This window comes from Haliaeetus albicilla, chromosome 19, assembly GCF_947461875.1.
Source record: "Haliaeetus albicilla chromosome 19, bHalAlb1.1, whole genome shotgun sequence".
Classification (NCBI taxonomy): Eukaryota; Metazoa; Chordata; class Aves; order Accipitriformes; family Accipitridae; genus Haliaeetus; species Haliaeetus albicilla.
In genome coordinates this window covers 11,361,190-11,374,333 of record NC_091501.1, presented here as the reverse complement: position 1 = coordinate 11,374,333, position 13,144 = coordinate 11,361,190, and the positions used below count along the sequence as shown (strand labels likewise).

Sequence of the window (13,144 nt, the reverse complement as noted above, 5' to 3'; positions counted from 1 at the left end):
GTGTGTGCATAGTGTTAAAAGCAGTTGGCCCATCTTCCTCTACAGTTGATTGTGAATACAAACAGGAGTCGGGTGGTGGTACAGACCTGTACTAGCTCCTTGTTTCCAGATGCTTTAAAAACTTGACTTTTCAGGCCATACTGACTTCAGCCAACAAAACTGAGCAACTTTTAATTAAAGAACAGTTTTGTCCTTTCACCTAAGTTAAAAATGAAGAGTATATTTGATTCTCTGATTATTCTATCCAATTACTTGTCTCCTTTCCAGGGGAACACGCACTGCAGTCTCCTCTGACTCTGGTGCTGTTGAAGCCCTAAACCCAGGTCTCTTTCACAGCATAGACACATTTTGTCCCTATGTAAATTGTTCTCTGCAACAGCTTCCCATTAGTTTTGATGAATACCAGTGTGGAGTGCAACTATTTAAATGAGCAGAAGAGCAAAGGTTTTCTCCATAACTATTTGATGTAAAAATGCTTTAAAAGGCAAACACATCATGCGTGTATTCATTTTAAAAAATCTCCCCCAAAACAGACTTTGTAAGAAACATCTTTCAGACACCACCTTTTTCTAGGTGATGACTATATATATGCATAGTCATTTGTATTATCATTTCTAAGATTGAAAAAAAATGCAAATAATATTTCAATCTTTAAGGAGCAATTACTCAAGCCCTTTGAAAAACAACTTGGGGAAAGCTCAAAAGTATAAAGAACAGAAACAGCCTAAGCTCTAAGAAGTTTATCTTTGTCTCTTCCACACGTTCTCTCTCATGTTTAAATCCCTAGAAAGGCAGACATACAAAATGGATTGCCGAGGTTTCCACAGAGCCCACAGTTTAATTCATCTCTCTCCAGCAGACATCTCACGCCAGTGGCATTTTGTTACCGATCCTTGGGAAATTGTAGCAGCTATTGCAGAGCGTTATTAGCTTGGACACTGCTGGGAACCTGGACATTCACAATACTCTTACATCTCCACGGTCGCATGGGAGAGCTGTGCTCTGAATAAAATAAAGGGCACTTGCAAGAGTATTAATTTCTACGATTGAATAAACGATAATAAAACTACAACAGCAAGTCTGTTTCATAAATGAAAGTCTGTAAGCCCCAAGCTTACACAACGTTAGATGTGTGCTACACCATGTGCCTTGTTTAGTGATAACAAATACGACTCTCTATCAGTTTTTTCTGCTTTATTGGGAGTCTGGTAGTTCTCATGTCTTTCCTTTGAAAGTCACAGGAACACATTATAATCCAAGCTTTCATTTTTAGAGAATGAAGTTTAGAAGGCTGCAATCCAAAGACTACATCCTGAAGAATTGCAGGGGAAAAATATCTAATCCCCTCCCTTGGTTTTCAAAGCCCCATTGTTAAAATTTGGCCCTATTTAAACTTAAAAGTATTCTCTATAGGCAGGAAGATGTAACCTGAAGCCACAGGAATTCTGCTTCTACTACTTTCAGGTACAGCTTTCTGTATCAGCCTTGCAGGCCAAAGCCAGCACTTAGAGCAGTCTATTACATCTACCCACCAATGGTGATTTTGGTTAACTCCCTGGAAGTCCACACTGTCTCCATTAACAGTAAGGACTTGCCTTTTCAGTCTTGCCAGTTAGGGCGCAAGCACAGGTCTCTGCCAGTTCCCAAGCTATCCTTGCCTTGTTCTGCGTTTTGCCCTAACACTGCCACAGCACCGTTTGCTGCTCCCAAGCTCCACAGATGTTTCACAGCTTCAGACTGAAATGCTTTTGCACCAGAAGGACATAATTAATTATCCACACCAGTGGTTCCCAAACTCTGGTTTGTAAGCCATGATAATAGCTCCTTAGCACCCGGCTGCTTCAAAGTTTAAACCATAAATTTGAGGCAAATTGAGGATCAAGGTAGTTGCCTGCAGTCCAAAACGTTTGGAAACAAAAAAGCTTAAAAAGTGAGCTCAAAAAATGAGCTCATCATTCTTCTACGTCAGTCTCTCCACCACTGTGCTTGACCACCACAGCTGCAAAGTGAAGTTACAGTCCACTGCAATCCCTTCGCTCTCCCAAAGTGATGGGATACCACTCACCCGTAAAAACACCATGAACAGAGCAACTAGATACCCAAAGTTGACGGTAGCAGCCATGGTACAAACAGCTACCAATTGGTCCTGTCTCCACCGCAGAGCTGAGCCAGACACTCTCGTGTCATGCTGGGAACGTGTCCAGGGCAAGCTGGGTAAAGTCACCCGACACCCTCACCTCTTCATCTAGTTGGATGCCTTTGTTCAGGCTGCTGGAAACATTATGCCTCAGCTACAGGGTTAAAAATAAACTTTTTCATCATCAACTACTAGTTCACTAGAGAAAAACCACTCCAGAAAAGCCAGCACAGTCTCTGTGCAACCTCCCTGCCAGCCCTTCGCTGCTGTTTCCACCAGCTAGGTGCAACTCCACCTGACCACAATCTTTTCACCAGGCAGCCCACTGCTCACGCTTGCCTATAAAGTTTAGAACTAAAGTTGTTGGGCCAGTTGTTCCCAGTGTTTGCAGTCTTCATATCCCTCCTGCTCTTTCTTGGCCACGAAAAGTAGTCTGCCTTTAGTGGACAGATGTTTAGTGAGAAGTTTCAGGTTCTCTGCAGACGGCCAGCAGGCTCATTGTATGTTCAGGGTTGTGCAATAATTTGTATTTTTCACTCAACTTTCCAAAAGAAGTCTTTATTCTTTAAAAAGAGGAACAATTATTTTGGCAAACTTGAATTAAAAGCTTCCTTCCAACGAGGCTAGGAGAACCACAAAAAAAGTCAGCTTACATTTCCACATGTGTTATTAGCAGCACTCTCACTGAAATAGTTTGGTGAACTGAAGTAGGTTTTGGTCTAGTGCTCTGATTTCTTGAGTATGGTAGCATTTCAGTAAATTCTGACTTTGGGTTCATAATGCTGTCTTGCTTGAAATTGCACTCTGTGGATGCAAGACCATCTTCTGCTAATCTCTCATTGAATTTGGGAAAGTTGCAGCAAGGCCAGGCCACTGGAAACACAGTCCAGCGAGTCCACCCTCTTTAAAGCAGAAGGGGAAGGAAGGACAAATTCGCAAAATCACTCTTTCATTTGTTACTTTGGAACAACAGATACATAAGCCAAAAACTTCTTTTCATCTTTTGCCTTGAAAGAACTTGGGAGTTAAGAAAGTGTTTCCCCCTGATGGATCTCAAAGCTTAGAGAGGAGACTTCAGTGGTATCTAGCCTAGTTATATCTCAAATAGGAGAAGAGCTGCTTTGTTTTCCTCTTTCAGGAATTGCAAGACTGACATTTAAAAGAAGCCGCAGTGCACAATTAGCCAAGCACCCAGCTATCAGGATATGCCAAAAGTGAGGCTTTGCACTTGACCTCCACTCCACATTCCTCACCTCCGGGAACCAGCATTACAATGCTATTTACATAATCACAGTATTTCCCTAATACAATTCTATGCTTTTCCCCATGCACCATCAAGTTGTGTCTATATTAGATAGGGAAGTAACGGTCACATCAAGGACATCCCTAGAGTCACCAATAATAGCGGAAGAGTGGCGGGGGGGGGGGAATATCTGAATTTTGGAGGGTAGAGAAGATTAATTCTCACTATCTCATTTTTCTTTAAAAAAACCCCACAGTGCAAACCCTTGAATTATAGCCATTAATTGGAAGAAAACCACTTATTTATCTAACTTCTGGTGGCACTGAAAATTGAGTCAAAATTATTTAGTGGATATTTTGTACCCGTCTCAAGGACTATTACAAAAGTAATGCATATTCAGGTTGCTATCCATCTGCACAATATATTACTAAGATGTAATCTGAGAAGCAGATTTTTCCTAATGCTAATACTGTACAGTAAAAAAAAAAAAAAAAAAAATCTCAGTTTTCAGTCAGTCCATAAGCAGGGACGAGGGTTGGAATGATGAGCAGGGATGGGGAGGCATTGCAGTGGTGTTGCTGCTTAATGTCAAACCCCAGTGTCAAGTGGCAAAGGCAGCATGATTCAAACTGAGGAAGAAAGGAGTAAGCACACACACACAGAAGCAGAAGGGAGGGGAAAAGCAGCCTAATCAAAACGAACAGCAGGATTTCTGCTCACACTTCAAACCGAGAGCAGATAAAGCCCTTCATTTTCAGTTCTTGAAAGCAAACCCCCGGAGTCCATATGGAGAAGTGCTCTGCAAAGAACTAGCAATTCTTTGAATTCAGTCATTTGCAGAAGAACTACCCTTCTTCCACCTCCCTGAACATTTTTGCCCATTCTCAGTCATTTAGTCATTAGTATTACTACTACACACTTACTGACCTCTTCTTCTATATAACAAACCCAAGCATTCACTTTTGGAGCCTGAAAGTTCGTTACCCATACTCATTTTAGACTACTTCCCATCCTCTCTCTCTTCTCCATTTCCAGCTGTCTGTTGCTTGAACCACATCTCTTGAGAAGTCTAGGTATTCAGCATCTTTTCTTCTGTTTGTTAAAAGGTACACATACCTCCTGGCTTCATGTTGTTCATTCTAGTCTGATGAAACAGCCCCCCCAAACTTTTTCCCTGATGCACATTCTCCTAATTTTGCGTCAGCATCACAGAGGCCACTTGGGAACCCAGATAATATGGACAGGCATCCAGTGAGCCTTCGAGAAACCTCCAAAAGGTCTGGACAACCCCTTTAAAGTCAGCAGGAACTTGAACTCGACTTGCTCCAGCACTCTGGTTGCATCCCAACAGTTGCAACACATAACTTTTGATAAAAAAGTATCACCGGGGCCAGACTCACATGCAGGAAAGAGTAACGGGGTGTAAAACCTCAGAGCACGCCCAGCGCTAAGTCAAGATTCCCAAAACTTGTAGCAGAGTATTGCACTATTGCAGAAAGACACAACCAGAAGAGAAAAGGTACACACCAGATTTTCAAAAGCTTGCTGGCATACTTCAACATGGACAGGCTCTGCGCAAGCAGCTTCTGCCAATGTGGCTAGCCTTTGCCAATTGCAATCTTAAGCGTCTCAAAAAGAAGTACCAGCATCCTTGCCAGAAAAGTTCCCAAATATCTCAAGTAAGACTACAAAGGGATGCCCTGTAACTCCACTCAGTTCCAACCCAGCATTAAAACTTTAAGTGCTAAAAAACTCTCAGCGCTTTAACAAGAATGTATCCATGATATGGTGGGGGGGGGAGGAGAAATCTTAGCAAACTTCAATAGACCGCTGAACTTTTAAAAAGAAAGTAGCAAGAGTCTCTTCTGCAAGATGTATTACTTTCTGCTGGTATTTTTGCAGAAGATAGGATTAGTTTCATGCTGTCTTGCAGCATGATCAAGGGCAATGTAAGGATAATAATTAAGTGAATTCTACTGCTAGCTGTCACAAGTGATAAATATAATGCATAATTAAACAAGCGGCACCTAGACTGCCTGGAGGAAACAATTATTTAGTGCTTTCATTAGGACAGACTCGTTTCTCTCACATTTTTTCATTACTTTCTCACATTTAACAAATCCGCTGAAAATCATCAGCTTTGTATTAGCTCCTGTGGCTGCAGCTGCCCAGGAACTGCCCGCTGGGAACAGACCCAACGTGCATCACCGGACAAGCGCCCACCTTGTGAGTACAGAAGGATCTGCATCTCCAGAAGAACGCAGGTGAAAACCTGGACTAGGTTCTCCAGGCCCAGCAGCTCGAAGACCTCCCGCAGCGGGTAGTCAGACAGCGGCAGCTCGTTGGGCCCAGGTCTCTGGCAAATGATGGGCTCGTAAACCCCGTAAAACTTCAGCGACCTCCCGGGGGGCGGCAGAGGCACCTCGTAGAGGATGTTGTGGATGTAGCTCTCCAGGGGCAGAGGTGGCGGCTGCTGGGAGGTCACCGCCTTGTAGAGCTGGACCAGGAACTTCTTGCAGGCTTGCATGAAGGGCAGAGGGGTGATGAGGCATATGCATTTGGAGACGTACAGCGTGTCTCTGCTGATGTCGTAGGAGTTGTACCGCTGGAGCTTGGCAAGGGACGTGGCGTCACCCTCGTCGATGCTGCTGGCCAGGGAGTCCATGCTGCACGAGGAGGAGGCGCAGACGCTGCTGTATTGCTCTGCATTGTGCATCTGGTAGAGCGTTTGCATGGCTGTGCAGATCTGCTTGCTCGTGACCTCCTCATAGAACGTGAGCACAAACCCATACGTACGAGAGCCATCTTCTCTGGTGATGATGAATGAATGGAGCTGTGGATCTCTGTTATCTGCCTGCGTCCTGAAAGACAGCCCTTTGGGCATACACAGCTAAGAAAAGAGAAAACAAATAGATTTAGTTATCTATGCTACAATTTTATTTTGTTACTTTTGCTTTACAGGCACATTCTTTTTATCCACCACATCATAACAAGCCATTTATCATTAAACACAATCCCCCTGAAAAGTAGCCCAAGAACAAACAGCCTAAAACTGATGCTACTTAAAAAAAGAGGTAGACATGACTGAAGAAATGAAAACACCCTCCAAAATGACCTATCTATTAAGTGGTTACGACTCATTTTCATTACTTTGTGAAATTATTTTCACTACTGAATAGTCTTTGTCTCATTTACTTAAGCATCACATAAAAACACCCAGTTTTGTTCTCATTCGCATATATTGTGCCCACAGTACTCTCAAATCAGAGCCAAGGAAGCATCTTATACCACTGAATTCAAGTTACACAGACTTCTTTAAATTCTTTGATCTTCCCTAATTTTCTTAAAAAAAACCCAAAACAATTGACTGACAACTATTACATTTACTTTCTTCCTTAAATGCTACAAAATAGCTTAGATTGGAAGAAGGGGGTGGGGGTGGGGGAGGAGGGAAACACCCAAAATCTTTGAAAGCCTTGTTTTTTATTTACCAGTCAGCAAAATCTTTTGCAGTGATTCTACTACACTGGGTGTTTCTCTGAAACACAGCCCTAGTGATAACTCGAGGCATTTTTCCAGGCATTCCTCAGGAATTCTATCAGCCATCTAATACAAAATAACAAACATCCAGCAAAACTTGTTTTGAATGGGCATCAACATGAAACTCCTTATGTTCTAGCTAAATCAGTATGTTTATAAACGAAGAACTAAAGCTTCCATTGTACCTTCCTTCCATCTGAAGAAATAAAAGGAAAGAAGAGAGGGAGAGCCTTCAAAGTGCTCCTCCTGTTCCAAAAGGCAACTTCCAAAGAAGCCAACTTTCCTAAGGGATGTGAGCCTGCACATGACTGAGTCCATCCCCTAATGTCTTGCCTTGACCAGGAGTAAATTCTTGTGATTGTGGAAGAGGTCAAGAGAAATAATTGTATATTTTCAGGCACATCCTACCCTGAACTTCACCAGTGCACCTTGCAGGAGACCATTCGACAGCCTGATAAAGCTGCTACAAGCCCAGCTGGGATTTAGACAAGTGGTCCAGACTCACTTCACAACATGCTAGCAAGCCCCTAAGTTATCTAGGGCAGCTGTTCTGTATTGTTCTAAAAGGTAATGTACAGGGAAATAAGTAGCCTGGAGTTGGTAGAAGAATTTAATTCAATTGATGGGCTTTGCTGACATCAACCATGAAATTGCAGCTTGAACCATTTTTGAACAGCAGCCACATTTCCATTCAAAAGGTTTATAGTTTTTATCGAGGCATTAACAGCAGTGCTGTGGTTATGGCTTCTCCAATAAAGTAGTAGTAAAAAAAATCCTTGTTTCACACTTTATTTAAATTTATTCTGCACAATATCTCTTATCCTCATTTTTTGGCAGGCTTGCTTAATAAAAATTTATTTCTAGAATGTGGGCATTCAATAGCAGCTATAGCTTTATCAAATCCAATCAGGCCAAAATAATAGGTTTCAATCTCAACATTATCAAAGACTATATTTTCCTCACTTTACAGAAGAATATCTGGATAAGCAAATTATATGTACTGGTACAATCAAGAACAGATAAGCATCAGGGAAATTCAGACTGGCTAAGACAGTTTCAGAAGGCTCTTTTAAATAAATTGCCTCCAAGTCTTAATTATTATTCCCTCGTCCTTTATATACCGAGTAAACACACACAAAGGGACACCCATCTATTAAGCCTCAGCCATGGCCCAGCATATGCAGAATACTGACATTTTAAGACCCTGGCTGCAAATCCTGGCACAGAGACTGCCACTGTTGTCACACCTACAAGAGGACACAGAAAAAGGCAGAGAAAGAAAGAAGATGGGAAAGCACTGAGGCAGGGAAGAATGACCAAGAGTCATTTAAGAAGCTAAGATCAAAAGGAAGGGCCTGTGCTCATTTTCCAGCAATACAGAAAGCTTCAAATTTGCAGTTAATGCATGAAAACCTTCATCTTAGCGCCTTAGACATCAATCACTTCCCATCTTGTCTGTGTTTGTCACATGTGCCACAGGAGAGTGTTGGGGAAGAGCGGCTTGGGACGTGCTAAGGGGGTTGAAAGCTTTGCCTGCTGCTGAAGCTGGCTGACTAACGGCAAGAAGGCAGTCAGTCACCTTTATTGCATCTTTGTACAAACACAGAAAACTATCCAAGATTACTGATCAAAGGACAGGATTTTGGTTTTCAGAGCACTTTACTATTTATATTTAAACATATCCATCAGCAGAAAAATGTGGAATTAAAGCATACTTGCAATACGGCTTATAATCAACATGGTTTGGAAAAACAAAAGGAAGCTGCACAAACACAGGCAAAAAGATACGAACTAATCTATACCCCATCTCTAGAAGTGATGGGCAGGAGACACCCTTTTCCTAAACACGAAGGTAGGACACAGATACACACACACACACACATTGTAATCCCTCCCTCCTTCCTCCCAGCCATCATCAGTTGCAGATATTTCTGAACCAAAGGTCCCCTCTGGACCACTGCCCTTAGCATTGGTTCACCTCTTCTGCATTAGATCCTCTATTTCACTTTTTAAGCCCTTGCATATTTTTCATGTTCACAGCATGCTGCAACAGGAAGTTCCATACCCAAATTGCACTGTAGGTGAGGGGATGGAGAGGAAGATGCTTTTGTTTGTATTAAAGCCTAAAGCCTGGTCCTTCAAATTACACTGGGGAACCTTTAATGCTTTTATTTTAGTACATGAGATGTTAAACGGACAATGCTTCCTTGACCTTCAGAAATACAGGCAAAGATTTATATACCTTGACGAACCAGAGGGCTAAAATAGGAGGTTTATTTCCTAAAAATTTCATTTTCCTCTCTACTGAGAACTCCAGTTTGGTACAACACATTACTTGCAGAATGGCCACAGAAGATAGTATGCGACATTAGGCAGGGATAATCACAAAAAGCAGTGGGGGGAAAGAAATACTTCCCTATTAAAGAGAACCCTGTATTTTGATATATACTTTGAAAGGGAGAGAAAACATGACTTGTAGGCAGAGTGATCACTTGGGACTTCAGGGGGTTATTTTTAAAGCGATAGGATGGTTTCAGAAGGCAATTGAAATTCCTTAGGCATCCAGCAAAGCCAGAGTTCTCACAAGTTAACCTTCAAGGACTTATGCATTTTCTTCTCTGAGGAAAGTCGCTTCTGGAAGCTCACATAAAGCAAACACATAGGCAGAACTAATACAGCAAGGCAAGATCAGAAAGGCCAATAATGGCCTCAAGGGATTCTGTGGAGGTGGATATTACTTTAAGTAATGTTTCAGATCAAAACAATAAAGAAGTTTTCCAAAAGATGATTTAAAAGACTATTAAATACTGCTGCTGTTAGTAAATGCTTTTTTTTTTTTCTCCAAGACACATTGCAAATGAAGGATGTGTTCTTCAGCTATTTGATTTCAGCTGAATGCAGCTCAGTTCGATTATTTTATTTTAATAGGTCTCTTGCTGGTTTTAGTATTCCATTTTTGTCCAATGATATGATCACACTTCATGAATACTAGACATTTTCAACTGTAATGTGAGAGACAAATAATGCAGCAATTCCAGCCATTACCTTTTGCTGCCATATTCCTGCTGCACATCCCCTATCCCTTCTCCTCTGAACACCCCCAATTCAAAGGCAGAACTAAAAGGCATAAGTGGCCTTGGTAGTTGAGTTATTACCATCTTAACTGTGCTGACGAAGCATCATTCTGAGTCCTTCATGCCTTCTGTATTAGCAAAGTGATGTGGAGACCTGCCCAAATACTGCACCATCTCCATCAGTGCACATTTGGAAGGAGAGGACAGAAATCCCCAGCTGCCAGCAGGCAGAGGAGTGATCAGGCTCATCTCTGCGTTTCTAAGCATGTGCAGTGCCACAGTACCAGCTCTTTGTGTCACTGCTACTTCCAGCTCCTGTTTTCACGTTAAATATTTGGAACAGAGCTAAAAAATAAAATTCAGTGGAAATTGAGATGAACTTCAGATTTCTACATCTTCACAATTGCAGAGTAGTTCCAAATGCATTTTTGCGTTTGCAAAAGCCATTTTATTGTGGGTTTTATGTGTTCCCCATCTCTCCATCTCCTGGGCGAGGGCCAGAAGATTCTCTTGACTTCATACCTGCACCATACAACGAGGTTCATTCTGTTTTGAAGTAGATAGTATGTCGTCCTACCCTCCTCAAATGAGAAGCACATCTCAACTAGACTGGGGGGAAGGGGTTCCCTAATTTTCCAATTTTGAGTTAGACCCAATACACATTTTTGGAAACAGCTGGAAGCAGTAATATTGTTTAATGTTATTATTATTACAACAACTGGTTACTTTTAAGTTATAAAACGAATAGCATTTTCTGCAATGGGAAGCTCAAATATCAGTAATCTGTTGTCTTTGTCAGGATATGTTCTTAACAAGTGCTTTGGTGATTCTGGAAACATCCTTTGAATACCAACTCTTTGGGAAAATTTCCAGTGGATCATCGGTCTTTCAGTTGTCACTGCCCCCACCCCAGAAACTGTTTTCTCCTCCCTCCCCTATTCATGGGACTTAGCCACATAGACACTCACATCAAATTTAGCTGAGAGGAAAGAGATGTACAGAAGATGCATTGGTGCACAGGTGCCATTAAAAGTGACTGCCCAACAAAAGCTGTAGTTTAGGTAATTTCCAGCTTCTGCATAAAGATTCCTCTTTCCCTTGCTATATGCAGCATCAAGGTTTTTTGTACTCAGAAATTTCACATGGATATTAGTATCTTAAAAATTCCTTGGTTTGCCTCCTTCCCCCCTGTGGATATGTATCCTGGGTGACTACACCCCCACCTTCTCAGCCAGTCACTGAGATGGTGGTTAGACTCGTTTAATCACGCAGTAGACTCAACTAGAACTAATGAGGGAAACGCAGCATTTTACATTTGTTGTGCCTGAAAGTATTCTGTATTTTCACAGTACCTCTTCCTCTACATCTTTTCAACCAGCATGCCTAGTGGGCGCAACCTTGCTCATCACATCACAAGGGCCGGTTCTAAACAATTCAGGAACCACTTGAGAGTTGAAGTTGTCAGAAAACAGTTTGGGGAGAGAGTTTCTCTACCTACCATGTTGACGGCATCCTGGTCAAAGGGGTTCCACTCAATGTTCTGAGGATAATGGGCCAAAACTTTGGACTTGAAGGTTCTCCTTAAGGGACTCTGGTCGAAATTCTCTCCTGCAACAAATGAAGAAATAATGACTTGTCACAGCAGTGAGGCTTCGGAGAGACCTGGCCTGGGCAGCTTTCTTTCACTTTTTTTTCTTCTGAAATCTGAGGGGCATTTTCACTCCCAACAGATGTATTACTTCTAAAAGAGAAACAGAAAAGATGCACATTCCGTCTGATCTTACCCTCCTGACAAAAATCTTACTACAGTTGCAACACAGCTTCCAGCTTAGTACTTATGGCATGGAAATTTATTTTTAAGAGAAAAATTACTGCTGGAGTTTTATAGCAAAAGACCCTGCAATCAGCTGAATTCTCCACCCTCCTCTACAGCTTGAATATCTAGAGATGGCTTTACTTAGACATTGAAAGACCACTTTCCCCCAAGTTTGTTAGAAACTGTCTTATGGTCAATAAAAAGTATGAGCACCTCTCAGCTATTATAAATTATTCAAGGATTCATTATAGATCTTTTTTATACCACAAGTCCTGTGTGAAGATTAAATATTTATTTTTTTCTACATCAAATTTCAAGGACAGACTTTTTCCACACAAAGAATCCAGCAAGTGCAAAGAGCAAGACTGAAATTAGACTTCAAACAGAAATGCATCCAGTTATCAGTATACAAAAAGTGTATTTCACAGTGATATTGTTAATGGAGTTTTCACCACTGGGCAGTCTGCAGTATGCAACACATTAATCAAAATAAGAAGTTCTTAAAATCTATTAATTATATTACCATCTACTACACTTTTCTCAGGTATCAGGTTAGAATTTCAGGCTTCTTGCTTTAAAGACTACAGGTGGGTCTTTCCTGTTCAGTTCCTTTCTCACCTGAGAGAGCTGAATGGGATGAAAGCCTTAAGTTCACAATGTGAAATGTTCTTCACCAAACCTTACTTTGCACTCAAAGGCTTCCTCTGGGACTTCTTGGTGTTACCTAGATACTTTTAAAAATACATTACTGAAATAGAACTGGATTTCTTTTCTTTAAAAAAACCACCATTATTTCTCTTTATACTTAAAGACAGAACCAATATTCCATTAACGCTTTTAATGAGAGGTTATTTTGGATGAAAAAATACTCAATCTTTTGGCAAGCTCTAAAGGCCATCCACTGTTCCTGCAGAAAAGTTAAACTACAAGCCACTAACCTCACTAACCCCTCTCTGAAGGCAACATGGACTGCAAGAGTACAATTGATGCTTGCTGAGTTACATATGACAACTCAGCCTTTGCGCAGTTAGCAGCCTTTGCGTGATGTTGCAAAATTCACAGTTCAGCAGCTACCCAAAAGTTTCTGAGGCCACAGCCATTTGGCACATGCCCTTTGCTCCTTGCGAAGCACAGTCTACACAATCATTTGGCTCAGAGTGAATTAATCCATGGCAATTTCTTTCCAAACTGATAATTGAAAGCTGAGATTCTCAGTCTTTGCCTGGCAGAGCTTAGAATCTGCAGATAATTGCAGGGAACACAATATAACGGAGAAAAACACAGTGGCAGTTCACAAGGTAAAAATTATCCAGGCAAAGTTTTAGAAGGGTTGA

At 41.5% G+C, this 13,144-nt stretch overlaps 1 protein-coding gene across 6 annotated transcripts in view; it reads right to left on the bottom strand.

Annotated features, from left to right (window-relative positions):
- The window catches only part of DENND5B (DENN domain containing 5B), a 119,277-nt gene that overhangs the window by 51,594 nt on the left and 54,539 nt on the right, over positions 1–13,144 (bottom strand). For all 6 annotated transcript variants that reach the window (XM_069807605.1, XM_069807607.1, XM_069807608.1 and 3 more), the window contains 2 exons: positions 11,493–11,602; positions 5,604–6,270 (listed from right to left, as the gene is read on the bottom strand). In XM_069807605.1, the coding sequence (XP_069663706.1) occupies positions 5,604–6,270; positions 11,493–11,602 (777 nt within the window). The remainder of the gene's footprint in view (positions 1–5,603; positions 6,271–11,492; positions 11,603–13,144) is intronic.